The sequence below is a fragment of the Coenobita brevimanus genome, chromosome 8 (genome assembly GCF_032717465.1).
Source record: "Coenobita brevimanus isolate Jiangsu-jjx chromosome 8, ASM3271746v2, whole genome shotgun sequence".
In the NCBI taxonomy this organism is placed as follows: Eukaryota; Metazoa; Arthropoda; class Malacostraca; order Decapoda; family Coenobitidae; genus Coenobita; species Coenobita brevimanus.
The window spans coordinates 41,472,597-41,500,382 of record NC_136961.1 but is presented as its reverse complement, the minus strand read 5'-3'; the positions used below and the strand labels follow the sequence as shown (position 1 = coordinate 41,500,382).

The following is a 27,786-nucleotide window of genomic DNA, read 5'->3' as shown; positions in this document are numbered from 1 at the left end:
TTTAAGGTTAAAATGTTTTTTTGAGATACTTTATTCTTCCTAAAATATGCCCGCCTGTGAGTTAAGCTATGTAACTTTTTTTGCTGCCATGGAGGGGTTAAATGCTGGGACTACATAGCCAAGCCCTAGGCCCCTGTGCTCCTGATGAGGCAATAAAGGAGTGGATGAGACAGAAGAATGGACTACTGAATAGTTAATGACTCAATTAAAAAGAAAATAATGAAAGCAGGCAGGAAGAATAATGAAGAACTAGCACCAAGTCATACTATGGCTATATGGCACTAGGGCAGAAGGAAGCAGGAGACAATTATATTAAATGTATGATGTGAAGAGTAGTAAGAAGAGTGATAATACTGGAAACAGAAACAGTGGGAGAGTAATCCAAGAAATCAGTAAGCTGTGGGGGTTGACTTGTGAGGAAAGGAAGGGGAAACCTGAGAGATGATGATGGAATGTAAACAAGCACTCAATAGAGACATGACAGATGGTCATAGGGCAGTTACAGTGTGAACAGAGGGGCTGAGGGTCATGGCTCATTAAATGACCATAAATATGACAGGTATGGCCCATGCAAAGACGAGCAAATATAGTCTCACATCAATGACTGGGGTGGGCTGATGTGTGCCTGGGAAGAACTGAGGGTTTAACACTATGAAGTCTGTTGTTAAACTGCAGGTCCTATAAGGATTGCCAACATTCACATAAGAGACAGGTTAGAAGTGGAAAACAATCAAGAGTGGGAATGGGACAGTGTGGACTTGCAGGAGAGGGTAGTAGACCATGCCAACAAGCTGGCTAAATTAGGGAGGAAATGCAAAGATTATTCCTAGTTATGGATGACAAACTTCACCCATAACATCAGTTTAGTAAAAGATACAAGTAGTTTGATTAAATTAACAATACTGACCATTTAGTTCTGTAGTTACAGTACAGATATTAGTGCCAGTATCCAATGTTTATAAATTCTATTATCCTCCTCCTCTTAACAATGTATACCATGTTCAAAGAGACACATCTAGATTACTCTATGTTTATTTATATATACCTATATCAGTTAAAAAAAACTCAGAGTATATAAACAACAATACACACACTGGACATAATCCCACTTCAAGTTTTACTGATATTTGTGATATTTTCCAAAACTTATTTGTTACTATTTCACGAGAGACACTTCTGTTCTTCTCATCTTGAGCATGTAGTTACCTTTCACATAGACATTTTTAAAGGCAACTGTACACCTAAGAACCTTGATGTTTACTTAAGGAACTTGATTGACATCTTCTGTTCCACATCAGTACGCTCAAGGGCAGAGCAGAACTCCTCAAAACTGATCATCTGGTCACCATCCTTGTCTGCCTCGAGGATGGTGCGTTCGGCAATGCTGTTGAGCTGCTCGTCACTGTGGTAATAACAGGCAGGGTAAAAGAAAATACATAATACAGCAAGTCCTTATTGTTCTTTTTTAATTATGTACTTGCCTACTAACACTAATTAAAAATTTAAAAAATACAAAAACTAACCTTCAGTACATCGTACCTTCTTTTAACGAATTTCGGTTTTAACGATTACCCTGAGCTGGCCGAATGTTACGTTCAATTAACAAACTTTGTTCGATAAAAGAATGGATGCACACTCACACAACAGTGTGTGTGTTCTGTTCATTCTTAAATACATATACTGTATTACTGTAGAACAAACTTGTATGAACAATTAGAGACTAGCCTAAAATGAATGAAGTAGCAGGCAAAATATAATCCAAGATAAAATATGATTATAATACGATATTGACGAGACGGCACACTGATGGAGCACTTTTACGGTATTAGTAATAGTGATGTTGGTTGTTTGCTCATTATTTTATACATCTATTATTGTAGAACAAACACTTGGGAAGAGAGAGAGACTAAAATTAATAAAACAGCACAAAAATAATGTTTAAAATAAAAGAGTATAAACGTACACAAACTGCCTGTTTTTTCACGTCACTGTACACTGTTATAGTATTGGTAATGCTGGTATTCTATTCAACTTTATATGCATATATCCTTACAGAAAAATCAGTTGTGTACAATTTGATACTACAATAAATATTGTAGTATGAAAAATAAGGTCAGAAATAAGAAAAGAGTATAAACAACTGCGAGTAATTACGTGCTGCCTGGCAATCCCCGGCCAACCTTGGGGTGTAGCAGGGCGCGCACACAGGGGCAGCCCAAGCGTTAAACAAGCAGTGAGACTTCTAATATCATGTGATGAATGCTACCTGACCACTTGTCATTTTATGCATTCTACTAACTGTTCTGCAATATTTTACTTGGTAAATCATATATGGAAAACCGGTATAATAACCAATTACAGTATTGACAAATTTATGAACTCTTCATCACTAAATATCATGGAAGAGATTTTAGAAAATATACGACTGTGGAAGCCAGGAATAGTAGACTGAGGTTCTAATTAAATTGCCAGTGATCACTGGCAACTCCTGAGTTTGTGAATGCTCCTATTAGTCCGTTATAATGAGGGTCTACTGTATACTTAGGTCTGGACATACAATCTGGATTAGCCTGAATAAAATACCCACGAGCAATATGGCAACAAAATGGTTAACTGCACTTAAAAACTATCATTCACATACAAGCGGAAATGTGACATAACGTACCTTATATTCTCACCAACCATCATGTGTAGCACTGCCAAGAGTTCCTCACGGGAGATGCGCTCATCATCATCAAGGTCATACATTTTGAAAGCAACTGAAAACAGGTAAGGAGGTAGGGAGAGTCAGTTACTATAACTGTCCATTAATTATCCATGTATTGTACACTATTTTGATATTCAATTCAGTACAGTCATACCCCAGCATGCAATGGGGTTACATCAAATGAAAACACATCACATACTAAATTAATTAAGCACAGGTTCAATGGGGATAGGGAGAGGGTTAAGGGTCACATAACCTAAAATCTCTCAAAACATTTTTGCCACTGACCTGAAGCACGTCCTAGGCCAATTTGAGTCATCAACAAAGGTCCTTCCTGAGGGCAGGGGATAGCAATGTGATGTTTTCCAATGTGCAAGAATATCGCACACCACACATAGTCGTGCACTTACACAGTTATCTATACCAGCAGTGGTTCTGATGCTCGGGTAAACACGGGGCTGGCCATCTTAACTCAAACATATGTGTTGGCTTGTGTGAGTGGCACATCTCTGCATGAGATCAATGTCTTCGGCCACAGAGAAAACTGTATAGGTGATTTGCACTTATCGTTATCCCAAAACTGTATTAGTTTTCATCCATCATTGGCAACTCAACCACTGTACTGTATACCAGGGTCTGACTGCTCATATTTTGTATAAAGAGAAAGGAAATGTCATTTTTTTTCTCTCTCAACTTTGTAGGATACTGTATTCCATGAATTTCTTGCCACATGCTAAGCGCTACAGAAGAAAAAAAAAAAAAAAAAAAAAAAAAAAAAAAAAAAAAATATCCACTACTGCACTGGCATTACTCATTTAATGTAGGTCTGTCTTTTACCTTTGAATGTTCTGGACTATGGTAGCATAGCCTATATACAGTCCCTTCAGTCTTGATGGAGGGTGTTACCATTACATAATGCAGATAAGAAACAGTGACTGCTGTATTTGGCAACCGAACATAATACTGTACTAATACATAAACTGGTGGTAGGTGGTGGTGACCATTATCTACTCACTTGATGTACTGCTGCCTATTCTTCCCTCACCTTCATCATTCTTTATTTTTTTGTGTGTCTGCCCTCCTCTCTTCCTATTTCTCCCATCTTTCCTGTCACTTTTTACTACTCTTCTTTCTGGTGGCTTTACACTGAGTAACATGCCTAATGGTTTCCTGTAAGCCTGGAAACCATTTACAACATTGGGTGGTAACCATATCCAGTGCAGCCTTGTTATATAACATCTCATTATGTGATAAATCACTACAATGCTAATTAAAAAGTTAGACCCTGTCTCGGTACCATGTTAAAAAATTAATTGCGATTTTGCTACGCTATTTTCAACATCTGCCTCCGAGAATCTCGTACAGACACGGTAAAGCACGCAAGCTAAAATGGCCACCCAGTGTTTACATCAACTGTGATCATTACCTTTCATTCCATTTTGTGGATGAAAGGCCACTGAAACACCACTGTTATCACCAAATAACAGTGCAAGTGCTTAACAATTAGTGCAGTGTGCAATATTAAGTGACAGATTTTGTATGTGAAATACTGTACTGAAACTTGTGACTTGGAAATAGTGTCAATCTTACGTAACCATCAGCCCATTTCTGGCCCTCTACACAACTAAGTCAAGATACCTGTCCAGTATTTATACTGGCTCTGATTGTTGCCTTTCATTATATTTTTTGCATGAAAGACCACTGAAAGATCATTGCCATTGCCAAGTAACACTGAAGTGCTTAACAAACAGTGCAGTGTGTGATATTGAGTGATGTCGTATCTTTTTGTGTGGAGTGGTCGTCCACGCCCTCCAACTGTCCCCCATCCTAAGGGTAGAGGGACCCTTGGTGGTGACTACTTGTACTAGCATTGGACAAAGTTCGGGTAGGCGGCACAGTTTTTTTGGGTCATTTTAGGCTTCGTCGTTGAGGTCACCCTCCCTAACCCCACTGGACCCATGTCATGTCGACCTTGCTATATAATACTCCTTCACTTGACGCAACCCTATTGCGTAATGAGGCTGCATTGTAAGCAACCCCATATGTGTTCCCCACATGTCAACAAGTGAGTTGGCAGATGGTTAGTGCCCCTCCATGTAAATCAATATCATCACTACCAAAACCAGAATCACCCCAGCTGGCCACAGACACACACACACACTAATTATAAGAAAGCCAACTGGGAGGCCTTCACAAATGAAACTGAACAACACTTTGAAACATCAAACAGCACATCCATCACAAACATGAACACCGCTGTACACACTTACAATACAATTATACAAAATGCAGACAAAAGACACATCCCTACAGGCAACAGAAAGAGACACAACCACAACTTCACACCAGAAATTCAAGGCCTCAGCAATCAACCAGACACACTACAACACTCCCCAACTCTAACAAAAGAAACCGTACAACAAATACAAGAACTCACCACTCAAATAAACAATAAATATCAGAACAGCAAACATTTGACCACAAAAGAAACACCAGCAAACTCTAAAAAACACTAAACAGCATCACACTCTCCAACAGCAACACTACACAATCACACAATGCCATTACAACAACAGATGCCATACCTTCATGCAAACAACAGGCAAACACTCTCATCAATCACTTTTCGCATATGAGCCATCTAAATCCCATCACGACGACCGACGTATCATCCGACGTAAGTGACAGTTCCCCACAGACCCAGACTTCGCACCTTTTACTTACAACCAGACAAAGCACATCATTAGCAACCTTAAGCACTCTTCTGCCTGTGGACCAGACAACATACAGTAAAAGTCCAATTTTTCGGCATCCAATTCCCCGGCAAATCTGACATTTCGGCAGTTTTGAGAAATAGTCCCATTTACGAAAATCTCTGATCGTTCGGCAGATTTTCCAATTTTTTTTGTCAGTCTTGAAATTCTCCATGAGTCCTTAGAGCCTGTTGCAGGACCTTCTACTGCTGGGGACTTCTTCCAGCAGTTGCAGACTCCAATCAACCCCTTCTATTGTACATATGTAAATAAGGAACCTACTATAAGTTTATGCAAGTGCATGTGAACTTGTAGGCCTACTGTACCATTATATTTCTATACAGTATGTTCACTAATTTCTTTATTTTTCATATTCATGTATAGTACTGTATTCATTACAGTATTGTACAGTATCAAATAGTATACAGTACTCTCTCCAAACACATTTGTAATGATATGAGCAGTGATGATAGTGTTCACCGAAACATGTAAGGTACTGAGTGGGTAGGGTTTTTGATAATTCGGCAATTTTGATTTTTCGGCACTTGCCTGGTCCCATAGATGCCGAAAAATCGGACTTCTACTGTAAGCAACATTCACCTTAAACACCTTGGACCACAAGGCATACAAGCACTCACCAACATATCAAACTACAGCTACTCACACAACATAATACCCAATATCTGGAAGCATGGCATCATCATCACTATCCCCAAACCCAACAAAGACCCCACGTTACCCTCCTCACACAGCCCCATCACACTCCTTTGCACCTCCTCCAAAGTCACTGAACGACAGGTACTACAGCTAGTTCACCTCACACCCCCCTAGCCCCATCACAACATGGTTTTAGGCCACTACACTCCACAAACACCCTTCTTACAGACCTTACACAGAGTCTTTTTGATGGCATGAATTCAGCTAGGCCACCACACAAAACACTCCTAGTCACACAAGACATTAGCAAAGCTTTTGATGCCATCCCCCGCCACAACCTCACAAACAAAATATTCAACACAAACATGTACAATAACACAAAAAGATGGCTGGCAAACTACTTAGCAGGCAAATGTGCACATGTAACATTTGCTGGTAAGTCTTCGAACATCAGAAACTTCACAAATGGCGTTCCCCAAGGATCTGTTTTGTCCACTACACTCTTTAACCTACATATGCACGACATACTCACACCCCACACACCACAGATACACATAGCTTCCTATGCAGACAACAGAACACTTAAACGTACACACCAAAACACAGACACAGCCGCACACATCCTCCAACCTTACCTTAACACACTACAAGAATGGTTCACCACAAACAGGGTCAAAATAGCCCCAGCCAAATCTACAGTGACCCTTCTCACAAACTGGACAGCAGATCACAGTCACATTCCACACCTCACCATAAACAACACTCCCCTGCCACACACACACAACACACACAAAATCAATGTCATTTAAACAACACCTCACAAACATTAATGATAAATTAACACCAAGACTCAGTGCCTTGAGGCCACTTGCCCATACAACATCTGGACACAACAAAGAAACCACCACCACAGTATACAAACAATATATACGTTCAGTGATGAAATATGCAAGCCTTGCTTGGGCTCCTAACCTCACTAAAAACACTCTACAGACCATACAGAACAAGGGTTTAAAAATAATCACAGGCTGAATGGCTACTACACCCACAGACCACCTACATCAAGAAGACCATACAGAACAAGGGTTTAAAAATAATCACAGGCTGAATAGCTACTACACCCACAGACCACCTACATCAAGAAACCAAAGTCCTCAAAGTCAAGGATCATCTAGACATGAGAGGCACCCAATTCTCGCTGCAGCCTCCACAAACCTACAACATCCACTACACTACATGATAGCACATCAACACACACCAAGGAACATCAAAACAGCACCCAACACACGGTATCGTGCACAAATACTGTCATCTCTCCCCCCTCACCCGCCTCAGACCAGCTTCCAGAAGCATATCCATACTCAGATCACTCGCCGCTCCATTCAGTCACTCAAAGACAACACACAGTTGCATGCATGGCCTCCTGATATCCACACTTCTGAATCCTATCTCCCTCATGAGGACAGGGTCCACCTGGCGTGGTTGAGATGTGGGCATCATCCAGCCCTCTTATCAGAAGAGGCTGGATGACTCTGTCGCTGATGCCTGTCCAGGATGTAACACAGCACTCCATGATATTAAGCACATTATGGAAAACTGCATTGCACACAATCACCTTTGCCAACAACACAACATACACTCCTTGAGAGCTCTGTGCGAAAGCCCAGTCTCAGCCGAGGCCTTCCTCAGGGACTTAGGGCTGTTTGGCCAGACTGCCTAAGGAACTACTACTACTACTACTAACTGAAACAGCCACCCCTTACAGGATTATGGCCTCTGGCTGTACATAGTTCGTTTTTGAAGGCTCCAACATGCTTGCATGCATCGGCCTTGGTTACGTAATGGTGGCTCTCCATGCTACTCCATTTCTGGCAGCTTCTCCATTCAGTCCATTATACCTGAGGTCACACTCAATGACCTTGTCCCTGTATTTTTTCTGTCTACCTCTTGCAACCCTACGCTTACCATTAACAGTTCTCATTTTCTGCACCCAATTATCATCCCACATCCTCTCCACTTGCTCAAACCATCTCAATCTACCTCTCCTCATCATAACACCAATACACTCCAGTCTCATCCTACCCCTAAATTCTTTCATCATAAACCTTGCCCCCCCCAAGCCTCACTCTCAGGAACACACTGTACATGCACTAATCAATGTCATTTCTGTACATACTCTCTTAATACCTCTACTTCAACTGTCTACACCACACTAGATGCACATATCACACCTTCTATTCAAGTCAAGTCGATGTTGATCATTTTCTTCAATATCCAAGGGCTTGTTCAGAAGGAATTCGTCCCACCTGGTCAATCTGTCAGCAGAAAGTTTTAATGCGAAGTTTTACAGCGTCTGAGGGAGAACATCCTCTGCAAACGTCCAGAACAATGGAAGAACAAGAACTGGGTCCTGCATCATGACAATGCCCCTTCCCACACATCAATTGTTGTCCATAAATTCCTGGATTCCACTAACACAGTAGTCATTCCCTGACCACCCTGTTCACCTGACCTTGTCCCCTGCGACTTTTTCCTGTTTCCCAAGCTGAAATTACGACTGAAAGGGCGTCGATTTGACTCAATTGAGGGGATCCAGACAGAATCGCAGGAGGTGCTCAAGACCATCACACTTGAAGCCTTCCAGGGATGCATGGACTCGTGGAAAAAATGCTGCCGAAGGGGACTACTTCGAAGGCGACAGTGAGAACTAGGAGGTAAAGTAACTTATTTTCCTACAATATTCAAATTACTGGAACTTTTGGGTAGCACCTTTGTATTTATGTGCACGGTTCGTGAATGAGAACCTCGTATCACTACCTACAGCTTTCCTTTTATTCACATCAGATCACATTTATTGTGCCTCCAGATGATCTATCTATCTATCTATAGCCCGACACCCTAATCCCGCAAAGGGTGGCCGCAGACAAAACGCCTCCAAGTCAGTCTGTCACCCACCATTTGACTCCCCTCCCCCCAACTCACCCCCCCCTCCCTCATATACCTCTCAACTCCATCCCTCCACCTCATCCTCGGTCTACCCCTCCCTCTCCCTCCCTCCACCTCACCTACATACACCCTCTTAGTCAGTCTTTCATTCTCCATTCTCTCCACATGTCCAAACCACCTCAGTGTATTTCTCCTAATCTTTTCAACCACATCCACATCTACCCCACAATGTTCCTTCACTTCTTCATTCGTCAATCTGTCCCTCCACGTCACTCCACATGCTCCTCTCAAGTAACTCATTTCCACTGCTCTCACTCTTGACTTGTTCCCCTCTTGCAAGGTCCACGCCTCGCTTCCATACGTCAGGGTAGGGATCACAATACCATCATGCAGTGACTTCTTAACTTCCATACTCACCTCCCTATTTCTCATCACTGCTTTCAGTGTACCAACAACCTTTCTTCCCTGCTCTACCCTTTCACGTACTTCATCTCCCAAAGTTCCATCCTTACTCATCACACTACCCAAGTACTTGAATGCACTCACATTCTCCATATCCTCACCATCCAACCTCACTACACACTCTGTGACTTCATTCCTCTCAAACACCATAACTTTACTTTTGTTTACATTAACTTTCAGCTTCCTCCTCCTACACACTGTCCCAAATTCATTCACCAAACCTTGCAACTCCCATTCATCTTCACTCAACAATACTGTATCATCAGCAAACAGCAACACCGGAAGCTTCCAGATCTCACCCTTATTCATTAGGGCCACCCCCACATCCACTGCCCTACCTTGCATCTCCTTTACAACCCCATCCATATATATATTAAACAGCCATGGAGACATCACACACCCCTGTTTCAGTCCCACATTGAGATCAAAGAACTCACTCAGCTCACCATCCACTCGCACTGTAGCTCTAGCTCCCTTGTACATACTCTTCACAGCACTCAACAATTTCCCCTCCACTCCATATATTCTTAATACCTTCCACATACCTTGCCTATCTATTCTGTCATAGGCTTTCTCCAAGTCCATGAAGGCAGCATACACTTTCCTTCCCTTCTCTAGATACTTCTCCACTAAACATCTTAGAACAAATATCTGATCTACACACCCTTTTCCCTTCCTAAATCCCCCTTGTTCTTCTCCAACTAGCTCCTCTGTCATACACCTAACCCTATCAATGAGTATTCTACCATATATTTTACCAGTCACACTAAGAAGGCAAATACCCCTATGGTTACCACATACTTCTCTCTCCCCTTTTCCTTTGTACAGAGGAACAATTATGCCTGATTTCCAGTCCTCTGGAACCCTTCCCTCTTCCCAAGCCAATCTACACAACTTCCATATCCACTCCACAACAATCTCACCCCCATACCTAAGCATTTCACCATACACTCCATCAATTCCTGGGGCCTTTCCCAGCTTAATCTTCTTCATCGCTTCCACTACTTCCGACCTACTGATCTCTTCCTCCCTCCTCTCATCTCTTCTTCTCCCAGCCATTCCCCAACCACTTATACTCACACTGCTCTCACTCTCTACATTCAACAAATCCTCAAAGTGCTCCTTCCATCTCCTCAATTTCTCTCTCTTCTCCACCAACAATCTATTATTCCTATCTTTCACTCCCCTACTATTTCCCCTTTCACACTGCCTTACTTTCTTTACCTCCTTCCAAAACAATTTCTTACTCTCCCTCCATTTCACACTCAGATTCCTCCCAAACTCTTCATCCACTTTCTTCTTACTCTCCTTCACCAGTCTCTTAACCTCCCTTCTCCTGCTCACATATACCTCTCTCTTCTCTCTCTCATCTTCTCCCCTACCTCTACTCGCCAACCATTCACCATATGCCTTCTTCTTTTGTTCCACAGCTCGTTTCACCTCATCATTCCACCATGCTGTCCCTTGCACACCCTTGCATCTCCTCCTCACTCCACAAACCGCCTCACACGCTGCGCTTATCTCTTCCGTGAATATCTTACATACGTCTTCCACCCCTTCCATCTGCTCTAGCTCATACCTTCCCAATCTTTCTTCCACTATGCTCTTATACTCTGTCATTTTCTCATTATCTTGCAATTTCTCCACTCTTCTCACACGAGCTGCTTCCTCCTGTCTTCCCCTTCGTCTCCTCAACCACTTTCTTTGCAGCTCTACCTTGGACATCACTAAGTGATGGTCCGAGACTCCATTCCCCCACCCTCTCCACACCCTTGCATCCAACACTTGTCTTCTCATTCGCTCATCCACACACACGTAGTCTATCATTGCCTTTCGTTCAACAAGTTCACCATCCATCCTCCTCATTACTCTCCATGTATACCCGTGGATCATCTTATGACGAAAGTAGGTGTTGGCTATTGCCAACCCCTTACCAGCACAGATGTCCACCAAAGCACTACCATTCCCATCTGCTTCAGCTGGCACACCCCACTGACCAACCACTCCATCCACTCGTACATTCCCAACTTTGCCATTCATGTCTCCAATCAACAGCACTCTCTCGCTCCTCTCAAACTTGTCCATACACGCTTCTACTCTCGCCCAAAACTCATCTTTCACTCTTGCCACTCGATCCTCTGTTGGAGCATACACACATACAGTCGCCCATGCTTGTATACCTACTTTCATCCTCACCCATACAATCATTGCACCCACTGTTCCATACTCTCTTATATTCTCCTTCCACTTCTTGCTTATCATCAGACATACTCCCTCTCTTGCCCTCTCATTCTCACTGACTCCCGCACATATACCTACACCGTATTTCCATTCTCTCATCCTTTCACCTTTCCATTTAGTTTCAGTCAATCCACATATATCCACTTTTGCATCCTCAAGCACCTGGACAATCTCTCTCTCTTTCACTTCATCATTCACTCCTCTCACATTCCATGTTCCCACCCTCAGAATGTCCTTTGTCCGTTCCTTAGTCGTCAACGTATGGTCCGTCCGGGTCCGAGGCGCTTTATTTGCTTTTTTAGCTAGTTCTTTTTACGGGGTGGGGCACTAACCCACCACCAACCCTTTTAGTCGCCTCGTACGACAAGCAGGGATACTGGGGGAGTATTCTTGAAAACCCCCCCTACCCCCAGATGATACATGCATGAAATTTCATTGACATGGCACCGAAAGCATAGTCATTCATCAACGTAATAGCTTGTTGCAGTGTAATATCAGGCAGAATATTGTTCACACACACACACACACACACACACACGAGAGAGAGAGAGAGAGATAAAGGGGATCTGTTTTGTTAGTTACTGGCATTTTTCTGAGAGAGAGAGAGAGTGATTACGAGTATATTGTACGATAATTCTCACTCTCATCTTAAATGTCAGGACCAACTACCTAGCCCCGGGCTCCTACGCTCCTCATGGGGCAACGTAGGATTGAATGATGGATGGATGGATGGATTTCCTGTACAGTAGTTTGAGAGAGAGAGAGAGAGAGAGAGAGAGAGAGAGTTATGAGTATATTGTACGGTCATTTCTAGTAGTCTGAGTGAGAGAGAGAGAGAGAGAGAGAGAGAGTTATGAGTATATTGTACGGTCATTTCTAGTAGTCTGAGAGAGAGAGAGAGAGAGAGAGAGAGAGAGAGAGAGAGAGAGAATGGGTTGATGATATAGTAATCACAAGTGGTCCTTGCCCAAGGCCATGGTAAATATAGGCTGTTTTTCCCAGACAATGCCCATCCTCACTTCGCTCACCACAAGTGGTTGGGTTGCTCGCGCCACTAGCTGTTTATCTTCTGGCCATTTTAACTCGCCACCACCTGACCTCACGTGATCACATATATATACTGGTGGATGCGTGCGAACATTTCCCAGATGATGATGTGAGTTTCATTCAATTCTGTAAGACTCGAAATTTCGGCCAAGAAGTCACTTGGCAATAGCTACCTACGGAACCATTATTGCTCTCCAAGGATTTAAGAGGGAATTGGCTATTGCCAACTCCCTGCACAAATGTCCACTAGAGCACTACCATTCTCATACACTTCTGTAGGCACATCCCACACACCAACTCCTAACACGTGCTGCATACAAAAATCCCTTAGCACGGAGGGAGAGTCCTCTCAACCTCAGGAATGGCAAGAGCTCCCTGAACGTTTTCCAACCACTCCTCACTCTAGTCACAGAGCCAGCTCCAGCCCTACCTCCACCACATAAAATGTTTCCTTAATACTGGTAACAAAACTCTTCCACACACTCAAGAGATGCACCAGCAAGATCAATCCTTTTATGCCTGACAATCTCCACTGGCTCTCTCTGACACACTGCACACCTGAAATCAGCATTATCTTGCAGTCAACCTTCAATACCACTACATCTCTTATGCACCCACTTATCACAGACACTGCACAAGATGGAATTACTTCCCATGCCCTTGTGGCAAATCAAACACAGACATTCTTCTTCTTCTTTGATAGTACCATCACCAGCCCTAGATACCATCACTTTCATCTGCATTTACTCTTACTGTATACCCTTGTGCCCTATACCATCTCTGCGCTCCCTAAATCTTTCCTCTGCCGAACTTTCATTCTCTGCAATCAACATCAAATCATCAGCATACATCTCTCACGGGAGTCAATTTCTGAAGTCACGTGACATGGCTTCAAGTCATTCATCATCATCCAGACCTACTTTCCCACCCTTGGGCAGGGTGAGGAGTAGCAATGTCCAGACAGCCAAAATTTGCCCAATCCAATGGGCCATGCTTCCATTCACTCATCATTCAAGCCCCCAGAATCCTGGCTCTATTGAATACGCCAAAAACATTCACCACGTTCTGTACCATCACATAAACGAATCAACAGAGTCAATCCGGACACTGCCACGTTAAAAAGGAGTGCCAAATCCCTGATCATGCACATCTCCTCACAACATTCATCCAGCCAGCTCCATCTCTCGTCAATTCCCTAGCCTCACCAACTTCCGCACCTCTTCCTCATACACTCATCCACCATCTCTCTCCATCTTCTCCTTAGCCTACCTTGCCTCCTCCCTCCTTCAATTTCACTCAGATACCGGTATATCTTGTTCACCATTCTGTTGTTATCTATTCTCTCCACATGACCATACCATCTCAGTAAACTCTTTTTGATTCACAACCTTCTTTCTGATCATCAGTATGGGTTCCGTCAGGGACACTCCACAGGCGACCTTCTCACCTACCTTTCAGACTCCTGGTCATCCTCCTTTCAGGACTTTGGCGAAAGCTTTGCCATTGCACTTGACATCTCAAAGGCTTTCGATCGAGTCTGACATAAATCTTTAACTTCCAAACTGCCCACTTACGGTTTCTATCCTTCTTTCTGTGCCTTCATCTCTAGCTTCCTTTCTGGTCGTTCTATAGCCGCTGTTGTAGACGGCTATCGTTCATCTCCTAGATCTATTAACAGTGGTGTTCCTCAGGGCTCTGTCCTATCACCAACTCTCTTCCTTTCATTCATCAATGACCTTCTAAGCTGTACATCTAACCCTATCCACTCATACGCTGATGACTCCACCCTTCACCTTTCCATTCAATTCCCACAACGTCCATCTCAGCAGTTACTTCAACAGGCAAGGGATGAGGCTATGGCACACCTAAGGTCTGACTTGGCTCGTATCTCTGACTGGGGTGAAAATAATCTGGTTGTTTTTAATGCATCAAAGACTCAGTTTTTGCACCTATCAACCCGACAAAATCTTCCACAGGTATACCCACTTATGTTTAATAATACTCAACTTAATCCTGCATCATCCTTGAACATGCTTGGGGTTTCATTTGCTCGGGACTTGTCTTGGAAAGATCATATTACATCTCTTGTAACATCTGCTTCCAAGCGATTGGGTGTGCTAAGCCGACTCCGTCCCTTCTTTGCCTCTGCACAGTTGTTGACTCTATACAGGGGTTTTATCTGCCCCTGTGTGGAGTACAACTATCATGTGTGGGGAGGCTCCCCACATACAGCCCTTCTCAACAGGGTGGAGTCAAAGGCTTTTCGTCTCATTAACTCTCCCCCTCTTACTGACTCCCTTCAACCTCTGTCTCTTCGCCGCAGTGTTGCATCTTTATCTCTTTTCTATTGCTACTTCAATGGTCACTGTTCCTCTGAACTGTCTGCATGCATTCCTCCACTTCTACGACGGGCGCGTAACACCCGTCTAGCAGCAAACTCTCACCCCTTTTCTGTCCAACTCTCTAATGCAAGAGTTAACCGTTACTCCCAGTCCTTCATTTATGCAACAGGTCAACTCTGGAACTGTCTCCCTCTGTCTGTATTTCCTGCTTCCTATGATCTCCAGTCTTTCAAACGCAGTGTGTCCAGGCATCTCGAAATGAATGGATCTTGAATTTGGCTCTCTCTTGTATTTTGTTTTTCTCTTGGAAGGAACAGTTTTGCAGGCTCATGGCCTTTGGTTCCTTCTTCTTCTTTGGAGGGTGAAGTGCTTGAAAGGGTACAGCAGGGAAGAAAGGTTGCTGGTTCCTTGAAAGCAGTGATAAGAAACAGGGAAGTGAGCATGGAAGTGAAAAAGTTACTACATGACAGTATTGTGATACCAACTCTAACGTACGGAAGTGAAGCTTGGACGTTGTTGGAAGGACACAAGTCACGAGTGAAAGCAGTGGAAATGAGTTATTTAAGAGGAGCCTGTGGAGTCACATGGAGAGACAGGCTGACGAATGAGGATATAAAGGAGCGTTGTGGTGTTGATGTGGATGTGATAGGAAGCGTTATGAGGAACACACTGAGGTGGTTTGGCCATGTGGAGAGGATGGAGGGTGAAAGACTGACGAAGAGAGTGTATGTGAGTGAGGTGGAGGGGGAAAGAGGGAGGGGGAGGCCGAGGATGAGATGGAGGGATGGGGTGGATAGGTATATGAGAGAGGGGGGTGTGAGCTGGGAGCAGGGGAGTGAAATGGCGGGGGACAGGGCGACTTGGAGGCGATTTGTTTGTGGCCACCCCAAACGGGATTGAGGCGTCTGGCAATAGATATATATATATATATATATATATATATCTTGTTCACCATTCTATTGTTATCTGTTCTCTCCACATGACCATACCATCTCAGTAAACTCTTTTCGGTTCGGGTGTCCACAGACTTCCTCGCTCCACATCTTTCACGAATCACATCATTTCGTATCCTATCCACCCTCTGTACTCCACATACATTCCTCAGCAGTCCAATCTCCACTGTTCATACTCTTGACTTTTCATTTTCATGCCACACCATAGGTTCACATCCATAAGTTACAGTTGGCACTAACACTCCTTCATGTAAGCTTCGTGCAGCTGCAATACTCAATTGTTTCTTATCAAGGCCTTCATTGCACCACCTACTGTTCTTCCTTGTGTCACTCTACTTTCCACTTCTTTTGCACATTTTCCTCTCTCTTTCATCAATGCACCCAGGTATTTGAACTCTCACCAATTCCAGTCTCTCTCCATTCACTGTAACATTCCACAGGGAGTCACCTTCTCTATCAGTAAACTTTACTCTTTTCTACATTTGCTCTCAAGGCACGACCCTCACAGACATCGGCAAAACTTTGCAATAGCCTACCAAGTTCTTGTCCGGTATTTGCAAGTGGTACTGCATCATCAGCATACAACATATTTGTGATATTCTATCCACCGCCATTTATTTACCAACGCCATCCCCCTCTCCATTACTCGTGTTTTTACTTCTCTCATCTCCCCATCCATATATATATATATTGAACAACCATGGGGACATCACACAACCTTGTTGCACGCCCACACCAATCATGAACTATTCACTTAGATGCCTATTAACATGCTTCACTACCATCAAAAAAACTCTTGATGGCACCTAGCAGCTTACCATCTACACCTTACATATGTAAAACTTTCCACAATCCTTCTCCGTCCACTTTGTTGTATGCATTTTCCAGGTCCACTAATGCCATAAACACCTTATGGTCCTTCTCACAAACCTTTTCTGCTATATGTCTCACTGCAAATACTTGATCCACACATCCTCTGCCCCTCCTGAAGCAACCTTGTTCATCATTTTCATATCTCTCTTACTTTCTCTATAATAATTCTTCCATATACCTTCCCTACCACACCCAATAAACTTATGCCATGATTATTCTTGCACTCACTTCACTCACCTTTATTTTTGCACACAGGTACACCTGAAAGCATTAATCGGTAGCCCCCCTAGTTGCTGAAGCCAAGGGAAGGATAGACCGGGCGAACGAACACAGACTCCCCCCCCTGCCCTCTCCACCCACCCTTCTCTACCCAACCCCCGTCTAAACGTTGCCGGGTAGGTTTGCAACATTCGTGGCTGGCGATGTTACATTGTGTCCATGTCTAAATGAATACGCATTCACATGTTACCACTAGTGTTAATAACATACCATGAAGTAATGTGTGAGTGTGTTACCAGCTGGCATATGAACGTGAAGCATTGTGATGTAAAAAAAGGCATGAGTATGAAAGAAGCTGAGCAAGTATAATTTTCATGGATTATAATAATGTATTCTTCTTAACATCAAGTAATATTCCAATTTCAAGTGTATGAAGCCATTACAACCACATTTATAATATCTGTTACCATCCGGCAGTGCGCCAGGTTGTCAGTCACACAAAAATGTTTTCTGGTTATTTATTTTTATATATAGACGTGAAATGAACTATGAATAGTAGTCCCTCTATATATGAGATTTTGCTTCAAAGATTCGAGTCACTCTCTGGTATGAATCACACACATGCTCAAACACACTCATATGCATGCACACACGCACACGCACACGCACACACACACACACACACACACACACACACACATTTGTTGCATAGCTGCACACATACGCATACACACAGACCTGCAACAAAGAGCCATTCCTTCTAAAGATGAGGACTACAGTCCTGTTATTTAATGAATCAGTTACCACTTCCTCCTTCATCGTATCCTTCATCCTAATCAAGGTAATAATTTCATCAGCATGTGGGATTGTTATTTTACCACAAATGGTTAGAAGGCTAGTCCGACGAGGAATAATTTTGCTTGGCCGCTGTAGTAATGCCTAGAGCAAAGTAAGTCTTCTATGTCTCGCATGTAAGTATGTGGTAAATGCCAAGTTGTTTTCTGTAAGGAAAGGCAGCATACAAAGGTCGTAACCCCCATACAGTCTGCTAGCAATACACAACTTTATGACCTTGTGACACTAACACTGGAAAATGCTGGGTGTATTTCACCTACCAATTTAAACCACAGACAACTCGCTCCTATATCGTATGGTATCATGCTGTCCACCTGATTGGTAATATATATAGTATGTATATAAAATATGTGCTCAAAGCATGTCAGATGTTTCATTCATGTTCTGGGGTTTGTCAGTTCGCACTATGTTGGAGTGGAAACAAAAGGTGCGGGTGCTGGGGAGTGGAGTGACAGACAGTAACTTTACAGATGTCGTAAATGTTGGTGAAATAGTTTCATACACTTGAAATGTTAACATTATTTACTTGATATTAATATGAATGTATTATTAAAATGCAGTAAAATTATACTCACTCCACTTCTTTCGCTCTTCTGCCTTTATTTACATCACATTGCTTCTCGTTTGTATGCTATCTAGTAACACATTATTGCATATTACTCCATGGTATGTTATTAACGCTAATGGTAACGCATGTAAATGTTAAATCATATAGACATGGACACAATGTAACATCACCAGCCACAATTGTTACAAACCTACCAGCAACGTTTAGACAGGGTCTACATGGGCCTTGAGACAGAGGTTGGGTAGAGAGGGGTGGAGGTGGGAGAGTGGGGGAGGCCGTGTTCATTTGCCCGGTCTATCCTTCCCTTGGCTTCACCTACTAGGGGTGCTACCGATTATTGTTTTCGGGTGTACAATCACAGCCATTTTCCACTCTACTGGCACGGTTTCACTCATCCATGCCTTCTTACATATCTCCAACAAGCACTTCATTCCGCTCTCTCCACTACACTTAATCATCTCTGCATACACCTCATCAACCCCAGCTGCTTTCCCATTTTTCAGCTGCTTCACAGCACTCTTCACCTATGCAAGTGTCATATCTCCTGGCACTACATTCCTTCTCTGCACACCCCCAAAACCAATCATGTTTACAGCCTCCCTCCTTCACGTACCATGATAAACAGCAAAGGGCTCAAAACTGATTCCTGGTGCATACCAACATTCACTTAAAATTCATCACTCAAATCTCCCTTCACCCTTACCTGGGTGCGAGCATCCACATACACAGCCCTAACCAGCCACTCCTCGATCCCAAGCTTTCTCATTGCCCACTTCACCAACTCTCTTGGGACTCTGTCAAATGCTTTTTTCAACAAAAAAAAAAAAAAAAAAAAAAAAAAAAAAAAAATCTCTTTTCTTTCCTATACAGGTAAGCCCTTAATTCATGCGAGGGTTATATTCCCAGACCCTTCGCGTATGTGGTAAATTCGTATATACATTCTGCCTTTGTGTGCCCATAATTACGCATGTCTACTAAGTATATTACATCTGAATAATACTGTTTATGCATTACATACACCTTATAAACTAGCATAAAGTATGAAAAACAACAAAAATGTAAGAAATTTAACACTGAAACCTGACAAGCACAAGCGTAGGTGGAGACACTTCAGCAGTCTGGTGCACAAACCCTCACTGCCTCCCATATGCTACATTCTGCCTTCTTTATTGTCCAAACAGTTGACTCATTCACCCCAAACATACGGTTCCTAGCCAGTTCACAGGCGTAGGTGGAGACACTTTAGCACAGTCTGGTGCACTAGCCCTCACTGACTCCCGTATGCTACGTTCTGTCTTCTTTATTGTAAGAACAGTTGACTCACCCCAAACACATGGATCAGAGACAATTCACCATGAAGTCAATTCACCATCAAAACATGGACGATTCCCTGTCATTCTATAATTTTACTTATTATTAATTAATTAATACTTTAATAACTAATTTTCAGGGAGATTTTATAACTCATATAAGTAAAGAACTAGTGTACTGTACTTGCTAAATAAACTGGTGTGTAAATAAATGACAGGGAATCATCCTGACGGGGAATTGTCGCCGACATTCCTCCCTTAAGTTTGTCCAACACTTTAACTTTCTCTGTCAGCAACATCACTTTACGAGTCCGTTTTGGTGTGTTACCACATGCATCACTAGCACTATGCTTAGGCCCCAGGTTGGCAGACAAGGCAAGCAATCACTGGAAGGCAGAAAAATAAGCCACAAATAATGATTCGCGAGTCATGCATGGTTCGACCGTCGGATTCAAACTGACTGTGTGGACTGACCTCCCACACACACACACACACACACACACACAAACACACACACACACACACACACACACACACACACATGTATGCACACGGGCAGCAGGTAGGCATTTTTATATTTTATTTATTTTTCTTGTATATTAAAATTATTTATTTGAATACTATAATTTTATGTTTTAATTATTGTACGAAAAATTCGTGGATAACTGAAATCGCATGAATTAAGGCCTTACCTGTACTGTATATTTTTCCAGAAGCTGTCGAACAATGACTATGGCATCAGTAGTCCCTTTGCGTGGCAAAAACCCAAACTGCATCTCATCAACATTCAAACTTTCTCTAATCATACCTTCTAGAACTCTCTCCATTACCTTCATTATCTGGTCTACTGTATAAATTATCCAGCCTATCAGCTTTGTGCCCTATAATTTCCTCTTTCCAGGGCATCATCCTTCCCCTTGTACACAATTACAATTACACTCTTCAGCCAATCATCTCAACACACTTATATACAGAAAAATTAAATTCTCACAGCGTAGCTTCTCTTCTCGGGCATTCAGTTTGTTGTCCTGAGTACGTTTGATGGGGCGGAAGTGAGCTAGGACACGCACAAACTGACGAAAGTTGACATGGTCATCTTCACTTTCCTGGTGAAAAAATGCACATATATTGGCCCTCCTGAATGAAATAGAAACAGTTTCCTTAAACTGACATAAGAAGAAATTCCTAAATACAGTACTGTACAAAAAATGAATAAATAAAATAAAAGGCAAAAATAAATATAGTATACTGTAAACAGTACAGCCCAATACTTTAAATACTACTAACAAACTTAACTGGGACCAAGAGTTGGCTCATAACTTGCAAAGTTTATAAACCACATTTCACTTATACCAAAGGCTAAATGTGCATAAACCATTAATGAAAATGAACACACACTGAACTGAAATTCTACTGCTCTTAATTGCTGATGTCTGTAAGCCTCATTCCTAAAGAGTAAATGTAGAAAAGAGTAAAGTGATGGTTATTGAGAGAGAAGGTGACTCCCAGTGCAATGTAACAGTGAATGGAGAGAGACTGGAATTGGTGAGAGAGTTCAAATACCTGGGTACAGTGATAGAAAAGTGAGGAAAATGTGCAAAAGAAATTGAAAGTCGAGTGACACACGGAAGAAAAGTAGCTGGTGCAATGAAGGCCTTGATAAGAAACAGAGGCTTGAGTGTTGCAGCTGCACGAGGCTTACATGAAGGAGTGTTAGTGCCAACTTTAACATATGGATGTGAGACTATGGTGTGGCATGAAAATGAAAAGTCAAGAGTAAGAGCAGTGGAGACTGGACTGCTGAGGAATGTATGTGGAGTAAAGAGGGTGGATAGGATATGAAATAATGTGATTCGTGAAAGATGCGGAGTAAGGAAGTCAGTGGACACCAGAATTGAAGAGAGTGTACTGAGATGGTATGGTCATGTGGAGAGAACGAATAACAATAGAGTGGTGAAGAAGGTATATCTGTGCGAATTTGAAGGAGGGAAGAGGTGAGATAGGGCAGGGAGAAGGTGGAGAGATATGGTGGATGAATGTGTGAGGAAGAGGTTTGGAAGTCGGCGAGGCTAGGGAACTGACAGGAGATCGAGCTGGCTGGATGAATTTTGTGAGAAGTGCATGATCAAGGATATTTGGCACCCCTTTTTAACGTGGCAGCGTCTGGATTGACTCTGTCAGATACGATTATGTGAAGCTACAGAACGTGGTGAATGTTCTTGGTGTATCTGATAGAGCCAGGATTGCGGGGGCTTGAATGATGAGTGAATGGAAGAGTGACCCATTGGACTGGGCAATTTTGGGCTGTCTAGACACTGCTACTCCTCACCCTGCCCTAGGGTGGGAAAGGAGGTCCGGATGATGATGATGATTAATTGCTGCTAGTATATTTGATCATTAGTGTACCATTGTCATTATTTTCACATGTAATGGTAGTGAATGAAGTATATTATAATGCATATATCACTGAAACAATAACTATAAATACTGTACTTTAAAAAGAAAGTGTATCCAAAAAGTTGTATCTTGAAAGTCTGTAGCTAAGAAAAGGAGCAACTGTATAGGTACACATACAATATTTACTTTGTAATGAGTCGTAAAGGGACACACACACACACACACACACACACACACACACACACACAAACACACACACACACACAAACACACACACACACACACTCACACACACACACACACACACAGATAATACAATACAGCAAGCCCTCATTTTACGATAAGGATGGTTTTTAAAAATCCATCAAATAACGATTTACCACACACACACACACACACACACACACACACACACACACACACACACACACACACACACACACATGACTACGCTGAGTGACAAACCAAATGGTGTCCTGTACACCAGGAAACCATTTCCTATGCTGGGTGGTAACCATACAACCAAATTATGGTGCGTGGTGGTCTATCTATCTATTGCCAGATGCCATAATCCCGTAAGGGGTGGCCATTTGACTTTGGGTTATTTGTTTTACAGGGAGGGGCACTAACTCTACACCAACCCACTTGTTGACATGTAGACAGCACGTATGGTTTGGTTATATGGTTATCACCCAGCGTTGCAAATGGTTTCTTGGTTTACAGGAAACCATTTGGTTTGTCACTCAATGTAAAGCCACCTGTAAAGGAAAGAAAGGCAATAAGAAATGACAGGAAAGATGGGAGAAATAGGAAGAGAGGAGGGCAGGCACAGAAAAAGAATGATAAAGGCTAAGGAAGAAGTAGGCAGCAATACATCAAGTGAGTGGATGATGGTCACCACCACCTACCACTATTTAGTGGGTAATTACAGTGCTGCAATCGGACTGAGCCTGTGTAGGTTTATATTCAAGGAATGGTTGAGGTTTACTGCTCACGTACTGCCACTCAGGGATGAGTGAGACTGGTCCCTCTCATCTTCAATGTCTGGACCAACTTGCCAAGCCCTGGGCTCCTATGCTCCTCATGGGGCAACTTAGGATTGGATGATGGATGGATATATAATATATAACAGTTATAGTCAATTATAACATGGGTTCAATGGGGATATGTTTTTGTCCAAGGTTAACCCACCTAACAAAGTCTAAAAACAAGTTACCAACTTACCTCAACTGGTTACTTCACTCCACTTGCTGCTTACCACAAAAAAAATAAGTACCGTTACAATATTGTAATTAGTCTCTTAACTCACGTAAGCTGGCAGTTTTTTCCTTCAATGCACTTCACTTGTTGCTTGAACTCCAACACTAAACTACTGTTCCAACAATAACAGCAACATATCCAACAGTGAAAGGGTTCAAAGGCCATCTTGGAACAAACTACCAGTACTGTATGCTTGCTTGTTGCTTGTCAGGAATTGTATAAATGAAAACAGCAAATTGTAAGTCATCCAGTGAGGCTTGATACAGAATTGTAAAAATTGCATATGTGAAAATGCTTTCAAAAACTGAAAAAAGACCCTAACTTTTTTGTCATCATATAAGTGATCCATCACAAACTGATTCACCATATAACAAGGGTCTGCTGTACTGTATATCTTATGTCAAAATTAACTCATCAGGACAGTACCTGTACTGTACAATACAGTCAGTTCTCTTACAAGCCCGTGTACTGTATTTTGTTGATACTGTATGAGTTATTTTTAGGCTCTACAGAGCACTAACCTTAAAGAATGCATGAACAATGCGGTCTCCAAGAGGGTTGATGGCAAGCTCAGGGATACGGAGGAAATCTTCACGGGAAAGCAATCCATTGTCACCCTTATCCAAGCTTGTAAACCGACTATACAAGCGCTCTATCTGACTTGGCAGAACTGTAAAAGGACAAAATAATGTCAGCGCACTGAATACATGTACAGTTTAAGTAGCAGAGCTAAAAATTTTTGTAATGATTGTACTTCAGCATCATATGTAAAAAATCATCAATCTCTTTCCCACTTACACAGGTCCAGGTTAGTCTAAGTCTGATCTGGGTACCATAAGTTAATGCCAAAAATAACTAGTTGCATTTTACTCATTTCCCTAATGTGGCCTCTTAAGATCATGTGGGAAGTTCATGCCATATTATAAAAATCACTTACTTCCAATGAAAATCAATAACAGAAAGTAGTGAATTACATCATCTTAAAAATGGGGAACAAGACTAGACATTGCTGAAGAACTGACAGAAACATGAAGATATGATCGAGGTCTTCAAAATTATGAGTGGTTGAAAACAAATCCATGACTTTTTTTTCATAACGTCAACACAAACTTGAGGGGTAACTCTAAACATGCGGTCAAAAGGCAGTTCAACAAAAGACTACCATATCAAGAAACAAATTCACACACACAGTGATAAAAAGGACTAGTTTACCATGAAATGTTATGAATGCTGCTTCTATATTTAGGGCCGTTGGTGGTACTGTTAATGTAGATCGAGTGAGGCCAAAAGCAGTTCTCCACAATGGTATGGGAAATAACTATATACATCTTGTGCAGTGTTTGTGATAAGTGGGTGCTAAAAGACGTAGTGGTATTAGAGGCAGGCTGCAAAATGCTGATTTTTGTGTGCAGTGTGTCAAGGTGACAATGCAGAGATTGTCAGGTATGAAAGGACTGATCTTACAGAATCTCTTGAGGGTGTGGAATTTGGTAATTTGGGGAACATGCTATGTGCCGGAGGTAGGGCTGGAGCTGGCTTTGTGGCTGGGGTAAGGAATGGTTGGAGGAAGTTCAAGGACCTGTTGCCTCTCCTGACACTGAGTGAGTCTTCCCTTCGTGCTAAGGGGTCTTTGTATGTGACATCTATAAGGAGGGTAATGTTTGGTAGTGAGACCTGCACAGTAGAGGAAGAGGACAGCTTATTTGTAAACTCAAACATAAGGGAACGACAATGATTTGATGGATGTGTAGTGTTTCCTTGAATCCAAGGCCTGGGGAGGGGGGCTAGGATTGCGATGGAAGCGCTGAAAGGAAGGATAAAACTTGAATGTACAACTGTATATTGGTGCAGCAACGAAGAGAGGTAGACTGACATGGTTTGGGCATGTTGAGAGGATGGAGGATGACAATTGGGTGTGAAAGGTGAGAAGTATGAACGTCAGAGGCTGAGCTGTGAGAAACAGACCAAAAAGATGTTGGTTGAGGTCACGGAGTGGATTTAAAGACCATTTTGGGTTAATATTTCAATGTCCTTTACTTCGATCTGCCAATTTCAATGCATTTTTCCAAAAGATATATCGGTCCAGTGATCAAGAAAAAAATATACCGGTAATTTTGTTGTGCAATTCATAGTTTCTATATTTATATCGAAATCTATTCCTGTCAAAATTTGTGGGGTGGTAGTCACAGAGCACAACCTTTACCCTATGGCCGACTGCTTAATAAGTAAGTACAGTACCAGCATTTCCATTCCTTATTAGGTCTGGTTAGGTTAATGTAATTGGGGGACCTGGGGGAGGAGGCAAAGCCACCCCAGTTAGGCTACGCTAGGTTAGGTGGTAAATATTTGGATCAACAATAGAATTCGGTATAAATGTTTAAAATATGAATTCCACAAAATTATATAATTTTCTTAATCTCTGGACCAATAAAAAATACACAGAAACTGGCAGACTGATGTACACGACATCTGAATATTGACCCAGTTTTACGTTCTGAGAGAAATTTAGATAGTCTGGAGTACTCAGGACTCCATTTACAACAGGCTAAAGCTAAAATACTATCTATCTATTGCCAGATGCCTTAATCCCATACAGGATGGCTAAAATACAAATACCCGTAAATTTACTAGACCACCACCACATACGAACCTAATGTAATGGATTAGACTCACAGGCCGTACCTTAGGTCTCGTCCAGAAGAATACCGGTAAGTGTGAGTAACCTCAAGGATAGGGGACTGAACAGGGAGGCTGCCAGAGAACAAAGACTCAGTTTTTACACCTATCAACCCGTCAAAATCTTCCACAGGAGTACCTACTAATGTTTAGTTATATCCAGCTCAATCCTGCATCATCCTTGAACATGCTTGGGGGTTTCATTCACAAGTTATCTCGGAAAGATCATATTGCATCTCATGTAAAATCTGCTTCCAAGAGATTAGGTGTGCTAAGCTGACTCCATGCCTTCTTTACCCCTGCACAGTTGTTGACTTTATACATGGGTTTTATTCGCCCCTGTTTAGAGTACAACTCTCATGTGTGGGGAGGCTCCCCACATACAGCTCTTCTCAATAGGGTGGAGTCAAAGGCTATTCTTCTCATCAACTCTACTCCTCTTCCTGGGTCCCTTCAACCTCTGTCTCTTTGTCGCACTGTTGCCTCTTTATCTCTTTTCTATCACTACTTCAATGGTCACTGCTCCTCTGAACTGTCTGCTTGCATCCCTCCACCTCTACGACGGGTGTGTAGCACCCGTCTAGCAACAAACTCTCATCCCTTTTCTGTCCAACTCTCTAATGCAAGAGTTAACCATTACTCCCAGTCTTTCATTTATGCAACAGGTCAACTCTGGAACTGTCTCCCTCTGTCTGTATTTCCTACTTCCTATGATCTCCAATCTTCCAAACGCAGTGTGCCAGGCATCTCGAAATGAATGGATCTTGAATTTACCTCTCCTTTGTATTGTTTTTGTTTTTCTTGGAAGGAGCGTTCATGCAGGCTCAGCCTTTGGTTCCTTCTTCCTCCCCCCCAAATAAAAAGTAACATGGAGAGCTGCCATTACATGACCAAGCCCTATAACATATGCATGTCAGAGCCTTTATAAATGATATAGTACAATGATGAGCACAAAGCATGGAGGCATATGAAGGTGGGCAGCAGAATCATTGGCGAACCTACGGATCTAGGAAAGTCATCAGAAAAAACATACTGGTAGGTTACATGTCCAAAATCATCATGGACAACTTATAAAAAATTACCAAATAAAATTTGCATACTTCAGTTACCGTAGGTACAATTTTGTGCAGAAATATGGTATTATCAGTGAAAAATAAGTACACTTTTAGTTTCACAACTTTACCAAAGTCAAATTAGGCAGTCTTGGTATTCACCGATTTACTTATGTTGGAATAATGGCTGCCGAGTGTGTGTAAACTGCTTAATGTGTTGCATGTAATATTTCCCAATACTTTAATATGACTGATCACACATTTTTTACGTCAAATAATCCCAGCACTTACCACAAAATATGAAGACCAATACTTACAGCCAGTTTCAGCTTGAATGTCTCTAATATCCTGCTCCTGCAACATCAGACTGCTCTTATTCCCCATGGTGACAGCTTAAGCGAACACTGAAACAGGAAAGTAACTATGCAGAGAGTGGAAAACAGCTCCGTCTGCAGCGTGTAGCCTTGA

General features: G+C 42.2%; 1 protein-coding gene across 1 annotated transcript; it reads right to left on the bottom strand.

Moving 5' to 3' along the window:
* Positions 1–867: 867 nt before the first annotated feature.
* Positions 868–27,786, bottom strand: elm (calcineurin like EF-hand protein 1 elm). The gene is made up of 5 exons (XM_080276940.1): positions 27,636–27,786; positions 24,112–24,260; positions 20,925–21,039; positions 2,666–2,759; positions 868–1,402 (listed from the first exon to the last, which is right to left on the bottom strand). The coding sequence occupies exons 1-5, from the start codon at positions 27,700–27,702 to the stop codon at positions 1,258–1,260; spliced, it is 570 nt and encodes a 189-aa protein (XP_080133066.1). The 5' UTR covers positions 27,703–27,786; the 3' UTR covers positions 868–1,257.